The sequence below is a fragment of the Oxyura jamaicensis genome, chromosome 4, assembly GCF_011077185.1.
Source record: "Oxyura jamaicensis isolate SHBP4307 breed ruddy duck chromosome 4, BPBGC_Ojam_1.0, whole genome shotgun sequence".
Lineage (NCBI taxonomy): Eukaryota > Metazoa > Chordata > Aves > Anseriformes > Anatidae > Oxyura > Oxyura jamaicensis.
In genome coordinates this window covers 25,182,330-25,205,221 of record NC_048896.1, presented here as the reverse complement: position 1 = coordinate 25,205,221, position 22,892 = coordinate 25,182,330, and the positions used below count along the sequence as shown (strand labels likewise).

Below are 22,892 nucleotides of genomic sequence, written 5' to 3'. Positions count from 1 at the left end.
ATCCCCTAACCTGGTCTGGCCCGATTCTGTTGCCCCTACAGGGCAGACAACGTGGACTTCGATCGCTCCAAATCAGTTCTCCTCTGTCATATCACACTTTAGTTGTTTGGGTTCATGATTTTTATTACTTTGCTATTTGCAAATGGGTGTAATGGTAGCCTTGGCACTACTATGGCTAAGGTAATGACAGATCACGGTTTGAAGTTTATCCCACTGAACTGAAGGCATTAGGAATAAATCACTGAAGCCCAGAGTAGGTTGATTCCCTCCTTTGAGCCTTGTGGTTTGCCTTTCAAGGACAACTTGTTTTACTTTCCCTTCAGGCTCTTTAATGTTCCTACAACACCTCGACTGATCGCCATCTGAACTAATATTTCCCCATGTATCTCCATGGATATGGTGTTTTCCTTCTTTTAACCATCAATAACTGCATCAAAGATTGGTTTGGGGGTAATTTACCTTTCTGATGTTGTCACCTAGTGTGTCTGTCATCTTTCCTTGAGAATTGTTTTCAACCTGCACTTGATGTTGGGGTCAAGCGCGTGCATCTAAAGTCGCTTGAATCCATCTCCTCTTCCTGAAGAGGAAGATAATTGTCTTTAGCAATGAAATGTCTGCAGCACATCACAGATGAAGCATCTTTCAGAAGCAGAATTAACATCACGAGTACCAATCTAGAGTAGATGAATGAGCCAGGGGAAGCTGAAAAAGCTAACTGGCGTTTGATGATTTCCTTCTTTGGAGAAAGCTGCCATACTCCCGAGAGAACAGCGTTGTTTTTTCAGGTGTTGGGGAAAAACAAGCATAGATTTTTACTCGGAGTACAAGCAGTGCTTTGAGGCTTTCTGGATGGTGGGGGGAAGAGGGACTGGTAAAGGAGTGTCTCAATATTTAAGGACCATTTAAAAACATTTACAAACCAAGAATACTCAAAAGATATGTCCAGGAGGTTGTTGTTCATAGGTACTGCTTCTTTTTGCCAGGTATCTGTTCTTTGAATAGAAGTTACATAAAAGCCAGTACTGCACTGCAGTCAGGGAGGACAAGGTTGAAGCTGTAGCATTTTCAAGCATACATTTTGAAATGTTTTCATCCTAATGTATTTTGAAATAGTGACCTATTCTATAAGGGCGGAGGTTTTTGAATGGCCATTTTCCTTTCTAAAGGTCTGTATTTTCCTTTGGTCACTTAAGAAGTGAGCATTTACTCTTTTGAGGGCATTCCCTTCTGTTTTGAAATTAAACCCTTTGTATTTTCTGCTGTTTCAGTAACATTTACAGCCTTTAAGTTCATTTGGGTATTTATTGGCCATAGAGCATCATGGTTCACCTCCTTCTGCGCTCTGCAAATTTCTTTTTGCTTCTCTTTTAAGAATACAATGTTCTTACTATTTGTTTGAACTTTATTTTATGTAATTCCAAGGATATTTTGGCAGCCATTCAGAATTCATGTTGTTGATTTTTTATTTTTTTTTTTGATTTGGGCAGGGAAGCAGCTCGACCCTTACACAACTAGCGGACTCAGGGGGTTCTAGCATTGCCAGTAGCTTTTAACTAACTGCTGTCTTCAACAAAATCACCACCTCTTTCCGTGCTTGTGTGTTTTACGTAAGCCAGGCCAGGTGACATAAGTGGCCGACGAGGCTGCCAGCTGTTCTGTGAACGTGCATACTATGACTGTAGGTAGAGAAGCTTGTCAATATGACTGTTGTAAAGAGAGCAGTAAAAACCTATGATGCGTATCAGTGCTTTTGAATGCCTCTTGGATCCTCATGTCTGCCACCGTCAGCCATAAAACAGCTGCTTCCATGACAAATGGCTGATTCCGTGCCAAAATCTCCAATTTCTATGTACAGTCTGCTTTTGCTGATGGTACAGTAATGTGGGAAAGGGAATAAGTAACAAAATCCAAACATGGGATGGCAGTAAATCTGGAGAAACCAGGTTATTTGCTTCTGAGAAGCTTTTGGATGGATTTATGCAGAGAGCTGGACTCAGTCAAACGTGCACTTCGCTTTAGGAGTCCTGTTCCTGCCAGCAGGAGAGAAGGGAGGCAGGGTCTCGAGACCTCCCCAGTGAATAGCTGAGAGCCGATTCTGTTCAAATCTATTATTTTTTAATAAATTCCAGCCTTTAATAATATTTTTATAAAAGCCATTTCTTGATGGTCATATTACTCTTGCTACTTCATTGTAGTAATAACAGTAATTACAACTCTATTAGACTCTGCTTAGAGGATTAAGCACCATCGCTCCTCCAGTTAAATATTACTTTCTTTTGCAGTCAATGACGTGCCCAAAGTCATACGCAGATCGGTGTGCATTCTGCTCCGAACTCCTCTTGCTAATTTTAGGATCTGTAGTGTTTTGTCCCAGATGTAAGGCACTGTGTAGGCTGCAGTGGCATCTCGGTTTGACATCCGCTGTTACACAGAGCAGTCAGCAGCAGTCTCGTTTCAAAGCATGGCCATTTTGATTTGACCTCTTTTGGCAAGGACTTCCTGCTGTGGCCAGCCTATTGCAGAAATGAATGCAAGGAGTCAGGATTTCAGCTTTCCTTTGCCTGAAGGATAAATTTCACCTGGTGAAGACAAGTCTGTGCTGAAATTGAACAGGTAATCTGGTGCAGAGAGACTGCTGCCGGTTAGCTGAAGCACCCAAAAAATTGTGTCTGTTTTGAAGTGGTAGAGAAAGTTAGTTTTTCGTAGTAGCTAGGCATTTGAAATACTACGGCTCAAAGCAGCCCCAGCGAGGAGATATTTTCTCAGCGATATACTGTCTCATATGGGCTTTACTGTTAGTCCCTTGTCATTAGAAATGAGGAGACATTTCTTCTCAGAAAGAGCAGTCAGGCATTAGAACGCATTGCCCAGGGAGGTGGTGGAGTCACCATCCCTGGGGGTGTTCAAGGAAAGGTTGGACGTGGTGCTCAGGGACATGGTTTAGTGGGTGACAGTGGTAGTTGGGTGATGGTTGGACCAGATGATCTTGGAGGTCTTTTCCATTAAGTTCAATACTACAGTTTCTCTTCTACAAGTCTTTACATCTATATACCACACAAACAAAGTTTGGCAGAGCTCAGAGGAGGGACACAGAAAACCGTGAGCGTGAACACACTACACTCTGATTTTCCCATGGTAAAGAAAACATGCCAGCAAGCTGGGTGTACAGTACCTGAAAATCTATAGATTATTTCAAAACTTGAGCATTTATCTTAACAAAGAAAAAGAGATTTACTCTGGAGGGAATTCAATCCTAGTTGAATCATTTCTGTATCTCCCAGAGAAAAACACAAAGCACTTCCAACATCTCTAGGCCACAGAGTAGCAAGCAGAAGGAAGGAAAAAGATAAGCGAGAGGAACTGTGCCACCTCTGCTGACAGCGTCACCAAGGATAAGCAGCAAGTGAATCAGCACAACCCACAACAAACCGATGACCGCGATCGCTCTGCTGCTGCCTCTGTACCAGCTGCTTCTGTCAGAGACTCCTCAGCCTGGTCTCTCTCCTGCAACTCTGCAGTCACCACCAAACACACTTGTGCGTCTTTAACTCTCCAGAGAAAAATTTCAGGGGCAACCTAGTCAAATTCTAGAAAGACGTTACTCTTCGTAAGTAGAGGAAACACAAGGCAAACCATTCTCTCACACAGCAATGAACTCATCTATGTTTGGGAAGCTAAAGAAAACTACAGTACAACATTATCTTCATTACCAAAAGCACACGTGTCATTAAAAGGAAAAAAAAAAAAAGTCAACTTACTTCTATGTTATACTTCAGCGAAGTACAGCAAGTAAATTCTTACCAAAAGAATGTCAAGACGGAAATAAGAGTTTATTACAGAGAACAATTTTGTCATACCAAACAGGAAAGTAACATGCCAACAGTTAATTTTAAAGATGTTGAAAAATATACGTTTTCTCCACAATAAAAATTTTCCCCGTGTTAACACGCTATTATTTCCTAATTAGAGTCGAAAGACAGTTGGAAAATAAGGGACAGCCAGGTACAATTTGGAGGAGAGAGGAGAAAACAGCACAAACACGAGAAACCTGTGATCACTGTTCAGCTGCAAAACCATGAGTTGATTGCCAATGCAGAAACTTGGTGGGATGAGTCACCAACTGGAGCGCTGCAGCTGGTGGACGAATACTATTCTGGAGGGACCGGAATAGTTTTTGCAGAATTGGACCTAGTATATGTTGGGAAACTGCCCTCAGAGACCAAGGAGCAAATGAGAGCTTAAAAAACATTTTTCTTAGGGCACAAGAGCTCTTAAACCTGATACGCCAGAAGTTGGGCAGGGGAAGCAGAAGACCAGCTTGGCTAAGTCAAGACCTCTGAGGCAAACTAAGGCACAAAACCAAAATGCACAGGCAGTGGAGACAGGGATATTCCTCCTGAGAAGGTTATAGGGACATGGCCCATCACTGCAGGGAGGGGATCAGGAAGGCCGAGGAACAGCTGGAATTGAACTTGGCTTAAGATATTTTAAAAAATAACAAAAGTTTTCTGTAAGTACGTAGGACAACAAAGGAAGATAAAAGTACCTGTACTCCCCCAGTGTGTGAAAGAGGAGACCTGGCTACAGCTGACATGGAGAAAGCTGAGGTACTCTGTGACTTTTTTTCCCTCAGCATTCACTAGCAAGTGCTCTAGCCATACCAATGAGGTTGCAAAATTCAAAGGCAGGGACTAGGAGAATGAAGAACCATCCACTGTAGGAGAAGATCAGGTTTAAGACCATCTAATGAACCTGAAGGTGCACAAGTCCACAGGACGTGGTGAAATACATCCACAGGTCCTGAAAGAACTGGTGGATGAAGTTGCTAAGACACCATCCATCACATTTGAGAAGTCATGACAGTCCAGTGAAATCTGCAGTGGCTAGAAAAGGGGAAACATAAGCCCCTTTTTTAAAAGAGAAGAAGGAAGACCTGGGGAACTACAGGGCAGTCAGTCTCGCCTGGCAGGGTAATGGAGAAGACCCCCCTGGAGACTATGTTAAGGGATGCAGAAAACAGGGAGGTGATTGGTGACAGTCAACGTGGCTTCACTTAGGGCAAATTGTGCCTCTCAGATTTGGTGGCCTTCTCCAACACAGTTACAGCGTGGCTAGATAGGGGAAGAGCAATCCACCAATTGCTCTTGGACTGTAAAATAAAAAAAAAATACAAAAATCCATGCAAGAGTTAACACAGGTTTTCTCTGTTGTGCCCTAGTGTATTTTTTTTTACTATGAGCATTACTACTCCTTCCAGAGAGCATATGCCATCAAGAAGAAATAATATTATATCTTCATCACCAGCAGCTTAGGTCTCTTGCTTATCTAGTAACTGAGAAATTTCCATTTTTTTCCCATCCTCTGAGCATATCTCAGCAAAGCAGAGCAAAGACAGGTTATAAAAGAACTGTGTCTATCTTCACAGGTTTCGGCAATGAAAACTGCCAGAGAAAGGTCATTGTCATTGGATCGCAGCCCGTGTTCAAACATAAAATCATGCCATTGCAACAGTTCTAGCATATGCTTCTAGCATAAGAGGATTTACTATACTTGAAATGTTTCCGCACTTGGATAAAGGACACAAGGCTGAAACTGAACAGGCAAGGAAATAATCAAAGGGAGTGAGTACGAGAAATTTTTGTTTTCCCTTCCTCTGTTTAACAGTCATATTGATAGTTCTCAGCCCTGGCAGTGTCATCAAACAGTGCAAAGGCAGTTTGTCTTTGTTTTTGTTGATACAGTTCTTCCGTTTGCCATTTTGGCCCAAGTAGAAGACTATGCTTAGATACGGAAGTACTCATCATCCCTGAATGCACAGATGGTGCTTCACGATAAAATTCCCCTCAAAGTATCAGTGGTGCCATCTGACAACTTGAACCACACTTGAACATACTTCCAGGTTTTAGGGAGGGATGCCTGGCCAGCAGTTAAGTAGCAGGGGCTCAGCAAAATCATACCTGTCCTTTCATTCCCTTTTTTCTCACCTACAAGATACTGCTCCTAACCCTAGCAAAGTGAGAAAAAGCAAAGGCGGAATATGCTATATGGTAAGGTAAGGCCACGTATGGTAAGGAATGACAATGTGCATAATGTACATAAGCCAGAAATTATTTTTTCCCCCCTGATCTGCTAGCTTTTCAAGAAGGAAACATTCATCTACCATCTTGCAGTTGTGGGGACGGACAAAAGTGGGAGAATTCTTGAGACGGAACTACCTTTTACCTGCCAAAGATCAGGAACAGGTTCTCCTGTAAAGCTCAACATGATTTCAAGAGGAAAAAAGATCCAGGAAAAGACGAGATTTACTGAGTAATTAGACCAACAATTTCCAGAACGCTCATGAGAGTTCTCATCTAATTCCCTGAAGATACTGCAACATTTGAAAACAAACTCTTAAAATAATTATCTTTAGCATTTGCAGAGAAAACCTACAAGGAGTTCCAATGCTGTGGTGGTTTTACCTGCTGGGCAGCTGAACTGCACCATAGCTGTTCTCTCACTCCTCCTCCTTAAAGGAAAAGAAGAAGGAAATATGATGCAGGAAGGACTCAAGGGTTGAGATAGGACAGGGAGACGCTTTGCCAGTTACCATTACAGGCAAAACAGACTCAGCACAGGGAGATTAGTATAATTTATTGTCTATCACTAGCAGACTAGAACAGTGAGAAGCTAAAAGCAAATTAAAAACATCTTCCCCCCACTGACCCTCTTCTACATCTTCCAACCCAAGTGGCACAGGGGAACGGGGAATGGGGGCTACGGTCCGTCTCTAACGCTTTTTCTCTGCAGCTCCCTCATGGTCCCTCTCTGCCCCTGCCCCACGTGGGGTCCCTCCCATGGGATGCCATCCTTCCCAAACTGATCCTGTGTGGGCTTCCCACAGGCAGCAGCTCTTCAAGAACTGCTCCCACACAGCTCTGTACCATGGGGTCCATCCCCCTGGAGCAAACTGCTCCAGCACGGGTCCCCCACGGGCGGCAGCTCACCCCAGCCCCCCTGCTCCTGCGTGGGCTCCTCTCCACGGGCTGCAGCTCCGGCCCGGGGCCTGCTCCTGCGGGGGCTCTCCATGGGCCGCAGCCTCCTCCAGGCCACCTCCACCTGCTCCACCGGGGGCTCCTCCACGGGCTGCAGCGTGGAGATCTGCTCCATGGGGGACCCATGGGCTGCAGGGGGACAGCCTGCTCCACCAGGGGCTCCTCCACAGGCCGCAGGGGAACTGCTGCTGCCTGCCTGGAGCACCTCCTGCCCTCCTGCTGCACTCACCTTGGGGGCTGCCAGGCAGTTTCTCTCTCCTTATTCTTCCAGCTGTTGTTATGCAGCATTTTTTCTCTGTCTTAAATATGTTCTCCCAGAGGCACAAACAATGTCATTTACTGGCTCAGCTCTGGCCAGTGGCTGGTCCCTTTGGAGCCAGCTGAAACTGGTCCTTCTCTAATGTGGGGCAGCTTCTGGACTCACTGAAGCCACCCCTGCAGCCCCCTGCTACCAAAATCTTGCTAAGGAGACACAATACAGACATTAACCCTAAAAAAGTGAGAAGTAACAAAGGTTGACCAGAAGACCTCCAAAAGTCCCTTCCAATCTCAACCATTCTGTGATTCTGTCGTATTCATAGATCATCTTTATCCAGGCTGTGGCCAGTTGCACATTCATCTCTCCCAGGTCCTTTTGTCACAGGTCTCAAAGGCAGGGTGCCACTACCTAGTGTTTTCACTGTTTATCAGCACACCGGGGATTTGTGTGCAATTGTGATTCTATATTGCATGCAAACTATTTATCCTATCTAGTTTTTCAGTTTGATTAAAAATATTTTCATCCATTTCTCAGTTTTTTTTTGGTGTAACGTTGGGTAACGATGGCTTTATTTAACGTGTGACATTAATTTTTAGGGAGTTGTCCTCACCGTGGAAAACACACAGTAGCATGATAAAGGAAAAACTGCTTCATCCAGGTTGTTTCAGCTCCAGTTGGTTTCTGTGTCGGCTGACGTGTTGGAGGGGAGGAACAGAGCAAGCTCCTTTACCTTGTTCCTTAGTGTAGATGCATTGTAAAAAGCACTGACAGTTCGTGCCGTTTGGTTAGCTTTTTCAGTTTGCAGTAATCAGGTGAAATTTCAGCACTTCTGGCAGAGAGTTAAAGCAGTGTCTCCAGTCTGCTTCAGGACTGAGTTATGTTAGTCTTTTCCAGAATTTGGGATTTGATTTTCTCAAACGTGCATATATAACTGTGATATTTCAGACTCATCTGGTAAGTTTAAAATGTAAAGGTTTCTAGTGAATTAAGGCTGGAAGTAGATTATTCCTTGTAACTCTTCAGCATTGAAGTTGTTTATGCTGCATTGAGGTTGTCAGCGTGACCCAGCTGTAATGACAGCACATGATCACGTGGCACCAATTGCCACATGGTTAAGTACGAAGATGTGATCTCTAAGATGGGAAGCAGGATGAGCAGGTTGGTAGTAGAGAGCTCGTGGAGTCTAGCTTCAAAAGGCTGCTTGTGCTTTCCTGGCTGCAACTGCTATCATTAAGCTGAAAAACACAAAAGCAATACCTGAGGAAATACCTAAGGAGCCCATAAAGCTTTCAGCCCGTCACTGTTGATACACGCCTGTCTTTTATTCTACTGAAAACAATGTTCTTGTATATGCGTGGTTATGTCTCCAGCCCAGTGCCGCACTCTTCCATCTTCCTTCAGTTACTTTCAGCTGCTCCTGTTGGATTCAGAGGGGCTGATCAGCGTGCTGTCTGCTGTCTTCCACTGAGATGCCAGCTGAGCTTCCAGCTACCGATCTGCTTAACCACTAAGTAGAAGCAGCCCCTGATGAGTGCCTGCCATGTAGAGCAGCGGTCACTGTAGCTTGCAGCAGTTAATTGGAGGTCTTGTAGATAACTGTTTTTCCCTCGGGAGGGAACAGAGAGCTAGTTAGCTGCATGCTGGTAGCTGCATTTTGAAAGACTGATGTATTGGGTTAATGTAGCAAGGTTTTGGTAGTAGGGGACTGTAGGAGTGGCCTCTGTGAGAAGAGTCCAGAAGCTCCAGTCCCCCATGACAGAGTCCAGTCCCCCATGTTAGATAAGGGCTGGTTTCAGACTGCTCCAAAGGGATCCGCTACTGGCCAGGGCTGAGCCAATAAGCAACATTGTTCTGTGAGAGTGTATTAAAGAAAGGGGAAGAAACCTGCTGTGCAACAGCAGCTGAGAGAGAGAGCAGTGAGAAGCAGCCCTGCAGCCCCCCAGGTGAGTGCAGCAGGAGGTGCTCCAGGCAGGCAGCAGCAGTTCCCCTGCGGCCTGTGGAGAGGCCCCTGGTGGAGCAGGCTGTCCCCCTGCAGCCCACGGTGTACCACGGTGGAGCAGACTCCAGGCCAGACCTGTAGCCTGTGGAGAGGAGCCCATGCAGGGGCAGGTGATCTATTGGGATCTGCCACCCGTGGGGGACCTGTGCTGGAGCAGTTTGCTCCTGACAGATGGACCCTGTGGTACAGAGCCGTGTGGGAGCAGTTCTTGAAGAGCTGCTGCCTGTGGGCAGCCCCACAGGATCAGTTTGGGAAGGATGGCATCCCGTGGGAGGAGTGAGAGAGCAGTTGTTGTGGAGCTCAGCTGCCCAGCAGAGTAAAACCACCACAACTAATTGGCTGTGGTTACCAGCAGTGGCCTCCTGGTTCCGGCATCAACAGAGCAGTGGTTTGATCTGGGGCTAGGAGCAAGCTGAAGACTTAAAGGTTTAAAGGATGCTGAGCAAGCTGTAAGTAATGAGCTTGATCAGGTGCTGTGAACACCAGACTGAATATTTACGAGTTTTTGCTTGACAAGATCATTGTCCAGAGATGTTGTGGAGTCTCCTTCTCTGGAGATATTCAAAAGCCACCTGGATGCCATCCTGAGCAATGTGGTGATCCTCCTTGGCAGGGGGGTTGGACTAGATGATCTTCACCTTCCAACCTCAGCCATTCTGTGATTCTGTGAAGAGGATGAGCAGCTCTGCCTGCTCCCCATTTCATGCCCCTTCAGAGACTGACAGACCGACCATCTGTGGGCTACCCAGCAAGAGGAGGTGAACAGGACCAGCGCTCTTCTTGTGGGTGGCCAGGCTAAGAAGCGACAACCCTTCTGGCTTCTCTCATACCAAGACGGAAGGCAGGCCAGGCAATGTCTCGCCTGCACAGCATGGCTTATGCAGTACTTGCTTGGCAGGATATGTCTGCTCTTGTGGCAGCCTGTCCTTTTGGGCATACCGTAACACACATAAAGGAAACACTGATTTGTGCTGTGGTGGAAGGGACAGGTAGCAAATAGGTGAGAATTGTTTGCATTGTATTTGTTGAACTGCAGTATTGGTCTTCTATGGTAGGGTCTAAACAACATCAACTTTCACACCTGTGGCAGACAATATTTGTGCCATCCCAAATACGGCTGCCAAAAATCCTCTGTATTTACACTGTGATTGCAGGGATGTTTTTCTCTCAATTACTCTCTCAATCAAGTTAGTAATTACTAAGAGATTTGAAAGAGGAGTTCAGGCTGTTACCTGCGCTTTGTTCTGAAGATGCCCTTTTACAAATCTACAAATCCTAACCTGCACAAAGGAGCTCAGTGAGTGATGTTATTACTTTGGTTGGAGTCAAGCAGTTTGACATTCTTTGAGCAGAAGTACTGCTCGAGGATGATAGTCTGTATTCCTGTACTTCAGCTCTGAATTTGAAATTCATCTAAGCCATAACCATGCGTGGTTTGTTTTCAAATGCTTTGAAAATGAATGTTTTATTAGGTAGCTGTGGCCAAATGCTGCAGGATGGCCTTTGATAGGCTTCATCGCTAAGTGACTTTAGCCGTGTTGGCAGAGCCCTCTGGTGGGAGCACAGCCTGTGCCAGGAGAAGCTGGCTTTGCAGGCAGAGCCACCCACCTCTCCCATGTGCCATTAACCAGCCTTCTCTCTGCTTGGTGGCATCCCACCAGCTGTTTGCGATGTGGCCAGGGGCTTCCCCTTCATGCAGTTCCTAGCGAGGGGCTTCAGAAGGGCAGAGCCCTGCGGAGTATACTTGGCCTTTTTTATCAAACTGGTGGTACCACCGGAGGTACGAGCGCCTGTGTAACTCTGGGTATCGCTTTGCAAAATGTTGACAGCTCTTAGAGAGTAACAAAGTTAGCCAATTACAAGATAATGTTTTCCTAATCCGTATCACAATGTAGGAGAGCTGTGATAGATTTCAACATTAGTTTGCATGAATTTCAATAGTATCTGTAAATACTTTTTTCTACCTCTAAGTAAAAGTGACCGATTTCCTTAGGCATGCAATGGGACGTTTTGAAGCCAAGAACCACGGCCTTCCATTTCTTTCGGTCAGTAATGCTTTCAACAAGCAGGGTCTTCGAGGAAAGGGCTTTTGTGTAACACCTTATTGAGCAGGAAGGCAAAATGCTATTATACCTGTCTAATACAGTAGTATTCAAAAGCCTGGTTAGAACTGCTAAATGCACTGCCAAACCAGAATCTGTAAACAGGTCTTTTAATCCGATTAGGTCCCTGAAGTGTTGCTATAATATAGGCCAATAACTCTCCTGCAGGAAATCCAGCTGTTGAGGATTGTTGCACAAGTAATGCAGTAGTAATAAAACGTCTTTTTTTTTATTATTATTTTTTTATTTTTTTCCCCTTAGTCACATGCTGGCCAGAGCTTTTCATTCAGCATTGATTTGAAACACTCACAGCTGTGCCCAGTATTTTATCTTCATTAAAATAAAAAAGAGGAACACACATGGGGGCTCGAACAGGCAGTTACCTGTGGTGGGCAGGAACCCCCCCGAGGAAGTCGGAGAGAAGCACTAAGACTTAACACCTAACACATTTTTGTGTAATTTTACCTCTTTCATCATCCAGTTTTCACTAAGAAATACATGTAAGTTCTTCCAAAAGCTAACCTAACCGTCACGGCCTGCATTTGCAGTGCCAGTTCCAGTTTTTCACCTTTGTGTTCAAGCGACGTGCTCCACTGTTGGGGTTCAGCAATGTGTAACCGCTCGATTCAGAGAGTCCTCACACAAGCAGCATGGCGTGGTGGAACTCCTTGCTGCGTGTTGTCGTGAATTCCCAACGCTGAATTTGTTGCAGAAAGCAATTAAATTTTATAATTCATCGGTATTGTTGGATGCAGATACTGCCTTTGGCTGAGAATCCCTCAGGGGCAGCCAGGCAGAGGGGATGGGAGGCGCGTCACCGGGTGTACGCACCATTTGTCCTTACCCGTGGGTGAAGGCAGGGTGCTGAACGAAACAGGGGGCCTTGAGGCCCTGAGGAGGGCTGCCTTTGTTGTGGGTTTTCTCTCCTGTTGATAACTGGAGCTGTGATGGGAGGAGTCCAAGGGGGTATGACTGGACCTGTGATGGGGGGAGTCCCAACGAAGGAAGACTCTGACCCTCCTCCTGCAACCTACAAAGCTTCTTTATTGAGGCATATTTTATCTGAGGGGCTTTCCTGTTTACCTGGAGTCTGGTGTGGGGTCTCCCATGGCCTGACTGCCTTCCCTGCCTGTAACGCATGTAACACTGGATCCCTATTACGAATACGGATAAGAGGCAACACAAAGGGTGTTTTTTTTTTTCGTCTTTCTTACAGGACAGCCTCATCTTCCTGTTGTTGTTATAGCATTGTGATTAGCAGCTTTAATTCTCTGGCAGGTGTTAATATGGTATATTTTTCAAGCCTCTGCTCTATGATTTTACGAAGCTACTTTTTAAGTAGCTGTTTTTCTAAATTCCAAATTTAAATTCTTAAATTTCAATTCTTATTGCATGCCATCATATTTCAGCTTGGTAGAATACTGTATGATTTCCACAGGTTTATTTCCACGGGCTCTTTTTAAGCTATTTATGTTTCATAAATGTTTGTAATATATTTAATTTTTCTTGTGGGAGCAACAACCTTCCTGGGCTGTCTGCTGTAGCTCAAAATTTCACATGCGAATGTTGCTTTAGCATTGCTCGTGGTTCTCTCTCATCTCAGAGTCACGTAACAGTCTCTTGGAGAGTTCATCCTCTTTTGTCTGCGCCTTTTATTTCACATGCATATTTTCTTGGAAAGTGGCAGCTGATACGATATTTGTGATTTTCCTAAGTAATCGTTGCTCTTCTGAAGAACTTGGTGAAGTTGCATATTACCATTCGAATAGGGGGTTCGGAGATGGGTAATTTGTACCTTTTAAAAAGCCGCACTGCCTCGCTTTTGTCTCAGAATTTATTATGCTTCCCAAGTATAATGTGACATACTGAATAGGGCAGGGGGTGGGGACATTGTCTTCAGCTGACACACTGTTATCAGCGGGACTGTGCTCCTGGACGTAAGATTTTGCAGTCATTGGTTGTCCGAAGAAAGCCTTTCCATTTGAGGATTGGACAAGAAGATGCGTCAGTTTGCTGCCCGTCTCCAAGGTACTGGTGATGCTGCCTCCACAAGCTGGCTAACGTCACAGCTCCATCACCCAGCGGGGTGTGGGCTTTTTTTCTCCTCTCCTCTGTTTTAATTCTGTATTTGCTTCCTACTGCATTTCTTAATCTGTCTTCTGCCAAATGCTAACAGCATGATATTTTGCAATCATTTAGGTGAATACAAGAAGGACGAACTCCTGGAAGCTGCTAGGTGAGTGCTGCTTACAATATAGAGCATATTTTGGGGGTAGAAGCAGGAAAGGAAAAGAGATTTTTGAAACAGTGATGTTTTGTCATTGCTTTCCCATGGAATGATGCAAATAAGCCACCTCATTAGCAGAAATCTCTTTGGACTTTATAGTCTGCTACAAATGGAAAAGCCCGTTTATGTAATTGAAATCCCCCCCCCATGGTGGATATAAGGTTAATTCTGAGTTTTTGCTGTAAGCTGTTTAAATACTCTTCATCATTTTGTGACTGTTCTTTTTAGGGGAAAATTAAATAAAATTAGCCATTATCTTTTCTTCTTCTTTTTTTTTTTTTTTTTTTTTTTTATACTGCTACCTTAGGATATATTTTGAAAATATGCTTTAGCAGAACAGAACATATGGAAGCCTATACAAAAGGTGTAAAGTTCAGTCTTACATTCCAAAGATGCTTTCAGGCTTCCTTCTGACAGTGCAAGACCATATTTATAGGCAGTTTACCCTTCTAAAAAAATCAGGATATTGGTTTATAGCTATTTGGAATGTTATGGGTCGCATACAATGAAAATGTATTTAATTCAGAACAAGCAGTTCAGCAAATGGCTTTCAGAGGATCTGTAAAATTAGATGAAGGAAATATAGGATGACATTAAGGAAATAAAATAAGAGTGGTTTTTTTGCATGATCTACTACAATACTATTTCCTATAATTACGCTTGGTCTTGAAATGTTCAGAAAATCCATTTGACATTCTCCCTGGCAGAGTACAGATTTCAGTATATGATACTTTGATGTCCAGCTCTTTAGCAAATATTTTGCAGAACACTGTCTTTTCCCCCCTTTTCTTAATTCCCTCCTCTCCATTTACAGGAGTGGTAATGAAGAAAAACTAATGGCTTTATTGACGCCTTTAAATGTGAACTGTCATGCAAGTGATGGGCGCAAGGTAAGTTAATACCTGTTTTTTATTTCCATTTTTTGAGAAATGCCAATATAACCTTATTGGGAAACATAGATGTATAAACCCAGACTGTGTAGGTGGGTGAACCCTAAGAGATGTCTTTTCACCATGAAATTAAATGCTGTTGTACTAGACATTGGCAGCTGTGACAAACCAACAGTCAGCAGACATGGATTTTAAGTGTCTTTTCTTTTAAATGTCAGACCCCAGCTTACACGTAAAGTGAAACCAAAGGATCTTTTGTAACAAAACCAAAATCTACGGTTGCAGATGAATAAAACAACTAAAAGAGGGAAGTTATTTGTATTTGAATATTGTCTGGGTGAGGTGAATCTTATTCTGCTGGCACACAGACTGGCAGTGTGTTGGTATGATTAACACCTTCTGCATTTTCTTAAATTTTACATTATTGTTTTGACTTTCTCTGTCAGGGACATTTAAATGAGTTAAATTAAGGATTAGGCTGAAACTGGAGGAGGGAAGAACACATGCAGTATCAAGTAGATCCTACGATTTATGATGTTTGAGACATCAATATGCTGGACTGTCTAGACTGGAAAATTTACAGACAATGTTTTTATTTATTTATTTACTTATGTATTTCTAAGTGTGCCAGAATGTTCCTAATCGGTGTCTGTTAAAAAGGTCTCTCATGCATAACAACACATCTCGCTCTTGGAGAGAAATGGGAGTGTTTTCCTGTCTAGCTTTTTATTTTCTGTGAAGGGTGTTGGAGCATAGTATAAACCTCTGCCCATTTTGGAGCTGTTGTGGCATAGCGCAGTGCCACTGAGGAGTGGAACTGAAACCAGTTGATGCTGCCTTTTCATTAAAAGGCGTGTTGCAGTTTATAAGGATGTATTTATGAAAATAGTCTGACTTTTAATATGAAATGTTTTATCAAGTGTGATAGCTGTAATACCTCGTATGTGGAAGAAAACCTAGTCAGTTTTTAACTTGTTTATATTTATGGCTGATCAAAAGTTTCTGAATCTTCCAGGTTTTTAAAGCAATTAATTTTATCATGTGGGGGGACAATCAAATGAAGAAGGGCTTTATTTAGTGTATCTGTGTTGGAGCTGATGGAATACTTCCAATATTTTAAGATTAAACATATTGCCTATAGTTCTTGGCTTCCTTTTTCTTCTTAAAAGAATTTTCTGTTCAAATGAAAATGCATTTGGTTATTAATAGTGCACTGTGCTAGAATAATTAAGCACTGTGGTATACAGCAATACATTACTGTGTAATTGAGCCCCTATAATTTCTGATCCAAGGCCAAAGGCAGAGTTGTGATTTCTCTTGATAGGGAGAGGAAGCAGGCCTTGCAGATATGTCATCAAGAATAATTCTCTCTAAATGGAAAACAAAAGGCCTTAAAAATTCTTATGAAGCTAGTGGAAATCATTTATGTATTATTGTGACCTCTGAATTAGTTTCAAAATTTATGCCCAAAGCTCAGCAAGCATATTGCTGTTAAAGTTAATCAATGTAGGCACTTCAGTAATTGGTGTGTTTGGTTGTGCTGGTGATTTTACCCACCTGGGTAGCCAAACTCCACCACAACCACTTTCTTGCTCCCCCTCCTTAAAAGAAGAGGGGGAGAAGAAAGTATGCTGGAAAGAAGAAAGAAAAAAAAAAAAAACTCATAGATTGAGGTAAGCATAATTTAATTAAAGGGAAAAGAAAGGGAGGGGGCAGCAAAACCATCAAAGACTGCACAGAAGCAAGAAAATTCTCTACTTCCCATCAATAAGTGATGTTTGGCCATGTCCTAAGAAGCAGGGCCCTTTTCAGCCTACAGCTCGACGTTCTTGTCAGTGAAGGTCTGCTGATGTAGCTGCCTCCAATTGACCCTGAGTTGCACTTGCTGAGAATTGGTTTTGGAAGCTGTTTTTTGTATTCCTTGATGTGTTTCAATATTGTTATTTTTTAAACTCACACATGATTTTTTCTGATAGAGACAGAGAGCCCTCCATTTCAAGTATGATTGTTTTTCTTAGCTCTTTTTTGCAGATCCCTTGATATTCAAGTCTCAGACTTACCACAGACTTAGCACAGTGTCAGGGGGAGGAAGTGCAGCCTCCATGAAGTGGTCTGAGCATCTCTGCATCATGTTTACTCTGCAGTGTGGACATACGCAGAAACTCATGTTTGTTTGTTTTGCTTTTGCGTTCCTCAGGCTTGCACATTTCTGAGACATCCAGCACTATTTTGCTAAGGGACCACTTTAGTTTTGTAGGTGAGAGAATTGAGTCCCGGTAGTGATTTTTTTCTGTATAACAGAGCATAGCAGCATTTTTCATACTCGTGGGCTTGAATTTCTAGAAGTTGTCATCTAATACCCATTGTGCTAGAACTGCTGACAAAATAGCAGAACAGTCAGTATATTGTTGGTTGTGGTATTGTTTACTTTATTGCTGTATGCATTTTACCTGTTTTTTTTTTTTTGTTTTTTTTTTTTTTTCCTGAGGATCTCTGCTGTGGAATTTTTTAAATGATTCGTGCATGCTAATATCTGGAGTTCCTGAATTTCCTAAGCACCACATCTGCTGGGATAGCGTGCTTCGTAGAACAGATAAAAGGAGGGGAAAACCAGGACTCCAGCTTGCTGGGCTGAAACCAGCTTGGGTTAGAAGTAACAAAGACTTACTGCATTGTGTGTGCTTCTTGCAGCCTTTTTGAAATGTATTGATAGGCAGAGTGATTCCTAGTGGATAGGAGTCCATGCTGCTAAAACAGTTACAGCTGGTGCTGATAGCCATTGATCCATCTGTTAATTTAGCATAGAGGTCAATACTGAATTAGGAGTGGAATCCAATGTTTCTTCTTCCCCTCCGAGAGAAAGTTTGGATAGATTACATGAGCACTGTGGAAATGTTTGCATTACTGAAGCTCTTCAGCTGTTGTCTGAAGAGAGAATTCACTCTGTTGCTACTCTTGCAATTATTTTCTGGAGTGAAAAATGAAGGAGGAGTGTGTGCAAAAGAGAGAACAATTTTTATGCGTCAACTAAAACATTACTGCATACCAAGGATCTACGTAATTTCTGGAGTTTTGATTTGATTTGATGACCAAGAAAAGTGACCAATAATATCTCAGAGAAGCAATTATTTAATTGAGCTAGGAAACTGATTTTGAGTAAGTATTGGCTTGTGTACATGTTGGATGACGGCACAAATAATACTGCCCTTTTTTGAGCTATACAGTGCAGTGTATGCAAACAAAAGTGTTATGCAAGGGTGAAATGTCAAAAGAAATGTTTGTTTTCTTTCAACCAGTCTAATTTGTTTGTTTTTTTAAAAAACAATGCTTGAGCTAAATTACAATATTTATTTTAACACCATTTAGTCTTGTTTTGAGTTTTTCAAGAGGAGAGTGGAAAAAAAAAAAGTTAGGATGTGGTGTTATGTTTGACATAAAATTTGCATTTTACATCACTTCTATTTAGAGTGTTTTGCAAAGTATTTGCTCTGTCAAAATGGAAATTGTTTAGACAAAATTCTCATGAGCACATGCATATTCCTGATGGGTCTGAAATTTTTCTGTGTCCCTCCTCTGAGCTCTGCCAAACTTTGTTTGTGTGGTATATAGATCTAAAGACTTGTAGAAGACAAACTGTAGTATTGAACTTAATGGAAAAGACCTCCAAGATCATCTGGTCCAACCATCACCCAACTACCACTGTCACCCACTAAACCATGTCCCTGAGCACCACGTCCAACCTTTCCTTGAACACCCCCAGGGATGGTGACTCCACCACCTCCCTGGGCAACCTGTTCCAATGCCTGACTGCTCTTTCTAAGAAACATCTCCTCATTTCCCACCTGAACCTCCCCTGGCACAACTTGAGGCCATTCCCTCTAGTCCTATCATTAGTTATCTGTGAGAAGAGGCCGACCCCCAGCTCCCCACACCTTCCTTTCAGGCAGTTGCAGAGAGCAATGAGGTCTCCCCTGAGCCTCCTCTCCTCCAGACCAAACATCCCCAGCTCCCTCAGCTGCTCCTCACAGGACTTGTGCTCCAGGCCCTTCACCAGTTTCGTAGCCCTTCTCTGGACACACTCCAGGGCCTCGATGCCCTTGTAGCAAGGGGCCCAAAGCTGAACACAGTGCTCGAGTTGCGGCCTCACCAGAGCAGAGTACAGGGGGACGATCACCTCCCTGCTCCTGCTGGCTGCACTGTTCCTGACACAGGCCAGGATGCTGTTGGCCTTCTTGGCCACCTGGGCACACTGCTGGCTCATGTTCAGGCGAGCATCGATCAACACCCCCCAGGTCCCTTTCCTCTTCAGTCTTCCAGCCACTCTGCCCCAAGCCTGTAGTGCTGCATGGGGTTGTTAAGGCCAAAGGTCAGGACCTGGCACTTAGCCATGTTGAACCTCATCCCATTGGCCTCTGCCCATTGATCCAACCTTGTGGTGAATTTTCCAGAAATGTTAAATACTGAATATTTTAAAACAACAGGTTCCTACCTGCTACTGGAAGCTGAAGCTATGTTTTTTTTTGCCATGTGAGCAGTATTTCTGATACAACAGTCACAGCATACCTGAACTCATAGGTAGTGTCAAGAGAAAGGCTTAAAATGAAATGTATCTTGGTTGTTATGTTGAGTTAAGCTATCTCTCAGCCTGCTCATTTCCTTTGGGAAGTTATTGTGAGCTCTTGAAAGATGTCTCATGAAGAAATCGATATTGCATCCTTTTCCTTTTTTTTTTTTTTTTAATACAGAACTGTCTGAGCTAGTAAAGGCACACTGGTTTTAGCAATTCAGATTAGAAATTTCCTCTACAATGCAGACTTCTCACATCATTTCTTAACAGCTCCTGTTCTCCATTACACATACTGAGGTCACACTGGTACTAAAATACTTGTGTGTCAGTCACTAAGGCTTGTTTTTACAAATACGTCTGCAATTTGAATATGTGTTTTTCCTGTGCCATGGTACATTTGTGTTTTCCTCTAAGCATACTGCTGCAAGGTCAAGTAGAAAGTTTGAATGTAGAGTTTGAGGAATAAGTGCTAATGTTCCTATCCTAGGTTTGATTTTAGTTTGTTGTGATGGTGGTTGTGATTCATGATCAAGTAGGAGCTGTCCACATGCCCTAGACGTTCTGCTTGGTTATCCACCCTCCTCCACGTGGATCTGAGTATGCAGCTCTGACTAATGTTGCTTCATTGTGTATTGCTTCCTTCAGAACATGCCTCTTCATAACCTTATGCGTGCTCATATACGCTCTGCCATATTTTGTAGTTGAAGTTGAATAAAAACTTCTTCACGTAGGGGAACCCAACTCATCTGCTCAGGAGTTGCTCTAAAAGCAGTCAGTCTTGCTCTTCTTCTGAAGGCTCATCTGTTTTACAATTAGAGCATATATCTGAGATTTTGAGCACAGGACAAATATTTTCCTGTAAAATAGGATATATCCTTCATATTTTGAAAGTATTATTTGCATTGATCTCTGCAGCTGCTTTTTGTGTTTACATTCTGTTTGATCCACTTGAAAAAAAAAAAGACTACCACGGTGTTACGTGTGAACAGCTTGTCTCACAAACTTGTTGGGCGTGAGGCAGAAATCATTACCAAAAAGCAGCACAGAATGTAATCCCCCCCCCACCACCACCACCTACATTGTTTTTCTTCCTGCAGCTTCTCTCTCTGCCCAGTTCCTCTGAAACTAGCATCTTAGAAATTTCTACAAGTGAGTAAAGGAGCCTGTGAACAACGCATTGCTATTCTTCACCAGTGCGGGCCCACCCTGCACTGCTGATGAGTCAATGATCCCATGGGGAAAAAAACATCTGCATTTATTTAATAAAAATTATTTTTGAAGTGTATGTGGCCCAGTAGTAAATTCAGTATATTCTTCTGGCTCCTAGTGCCCTTTTCACTCTTCATTTGGTTTTCAGTTCTTACAGCTCCCAAAAGTGGTCTCTCAGTACTTACTATTATGCCTATCCAATACTTTTTTTTTTTCTTTACTATGCCTTTCCAACCCAGATGTAGGTCCAGAATGTATGGTCCAGAACACCGGTAGCAGGCCTTTGCATGAATGCTTTTGATGCATAGAAAACGCCTTTTGTGTATGTTTGAGGCTTTAGCCCATTCCTTCATGTCATAAAGGATTTCAGGTTTTGTGTGCGCTGCCTTGTCCGTGTTTATGGTTAAAGGTAACAGATGTAAGAAATCCAACTGTAAGAACGTCTGCAATGCAGAGCTGTGCACCAGCAGCCTTGGTCTGAAGCAACCCCTGCTCAAGACCTTGTGTGTGTGCATTTAGTGGAGAGGATTGAGCACAATGCCCCTTCAAATCCTGCTGTGGGACTTCTCTGATAAGGGCTAACTTTCTGTTGGATGGAGTAACAGGTTCTTTCTCTTGCCTCCTCTGCTTCCTGCTCCGTATGTACAGTCAGCTTGATCAGCATGTAAACAAAGGACTGATTAAAAAACAGAAAATGGATTATATGAAAACTAGGTGCGTTACATCTCCTCTTACCAGGGAGTCTCCAGTCTGCTGTTGGTAAGTGGATTTGCCAACCCATGTTTCAGAGTTCTTCCTGTTCTCAACCATTTTCAGGAAAAAATTTGCAGTTCAAAAGAAAATTGGTTTGCTTTCCAATTCTGAGTCAGTCAATCTAAGTTTTCACATGCTTTTTGCTTTGTAGTTATTAAGCCTAGAAACTTTATCAGCAGTTGAGATTCTCTTGTAATGAAGTTGTTTCTAGGAGCTGGGGGGTTGAAGAAAAATGACACGTATCTCAGAAATATTGACATGCTCCTATACCCTCTTTTATGTGTGATCCCAGCTTAATTAATCAGTCAAGTATGGTCAAAGTGGATAGCACAAGAATCCCTCCCCTAAATGTGTAAAAGTATAAATGATTGGCTTCATTTCTATCCCTGGTGCTACTTAATACCCTGCTTAGCCTAAGATCTTCTGCATAAAACATAAAATTGATCTATCTACTCTAAGTTTCTGTTACAAGATCTTAAGTATTTTCTTAATTATTCTAAATGTTTCAGTGAGTATCCCGTCTTGTGTTCTTCGGATATGATTAAAAATATAGTCCATCATGTCCGGGAAGAGAACTTCTGTGCTTGAGGACTGGAAGGAGAATACTTACTCTGTAGTCATTCTCCCTGTATTGGTCTCTGCAAACCAGGAAATCGCATTTGTTAGGTCTTAATCAATGTGCTCTTCAGGAAACCTCCAAATTTATTAGGTGTGCTCTTTTTTATTCCTGAAGTATTTCCCCTTGATGATTAGCTTCCCACGAGGGACAGCTTCTTGCTTTATGCTATTCTTCACCTACTGTTTAGAAAACAAGTCAGATAGGCAGATTTGGAAAGAGCCATTTAATATTTTATGTACCTTAACTAAATGCTTCAATCTGGATTGAGCTCCGTCTGCTCACAAGCATCCAGATATTGAATAGCGATCATGTTTCTTCTATTATGATTTTGAGAGATGAGTCCTTCCCTTGCAAGAGCTTGCTGAAGTTAATGTTTGAGTTGAAATTTGGAGGTTCGGTCTGTGGACTATATGCATTTGATTTCTGTATCTGGTTGACTACAGTGAATGCTGTAGATGCCATTTGTAGTGTTGGTGTCAATTCCCTCTCAAAGCCCTTGCGTTGTGATCTTGAGAGTTACTGAGAAGTGCATCATTCTGCCTTCTCATTGTTCTTCTCTTTGGAACATGATATTAGAATGTGTTGTGTCTTCCTCTGTTGTCAGACTTACTACTTACTTTTATCCTCGTTTCCCATCTCTGCACGTTATCAGGCATCTGTCCCAGGACCTGTCACCATCTTCCTTAAAACCATCAGTGAGGATTGTGTTAAAAACCTGTTGAGTGCCCACGTAGGCTGTATCAGTTTGTTTATCTGCATGCAGAGGCTTATTGACCGCTTAAGGAAACTCCAAAGAGGTTTGTCAGGTGGAACTTCCATTAACAGTATTTGTGTCGACTCTTTTTATCATGTCTATCCATCTGCCCACTAATTCTAGCTGTTACTATATTTTTTGTGGTACAGTTGCCAATGTTACAGGCTGTAGTTCCCCCAAAAAATCTTTTAATGACTGGAATCATATTTGCAACTTTATGTACCAAGACAATCTTACGTGAAGGTTGTGTACCACCAGTAATTCACCCATTTAATTCTCCAGCTCTCCTGGGTGAATGCAATCCCATCCTAGCAATTTGTTGATATTTTTTTCATCGTGGGTATTGTTACCTCTTTTACGCTTAACTCAGTTTCAGAGAAATCCTTTTCCAAGCTTCACCCTGCTCCCAAATACTCACT

At 42.8% G+C, this 22,892-nt stretch overlaps 1 protein-coding gene across 1 annotated transcript in view; it reads left to right on the top strand.

Annotated features, from left to right (window-relative positions):
• TNKS (tankyrase) overlaps positions 1 to 22,892 on the top strand; it is a 128,044-nt gene that overhangs the window by 57,065 nt on the left and 48,087 nt on the right. The window contains exons 5-6 of the mRNA XM_035324290.1: positions 13,594 to 13,630; positions 14,496 to 14,571. Of these exons, the coding sequence (XP_035180181.1) occupies positions 13,594 to 13,630; positions 14,496 to 14,571 (113 nt within the window). The remainder of the gene's footprint in view (positions 1 to 13,593; positions 13,631 to 14,495; positions 14,572 to 22,892) is intronic.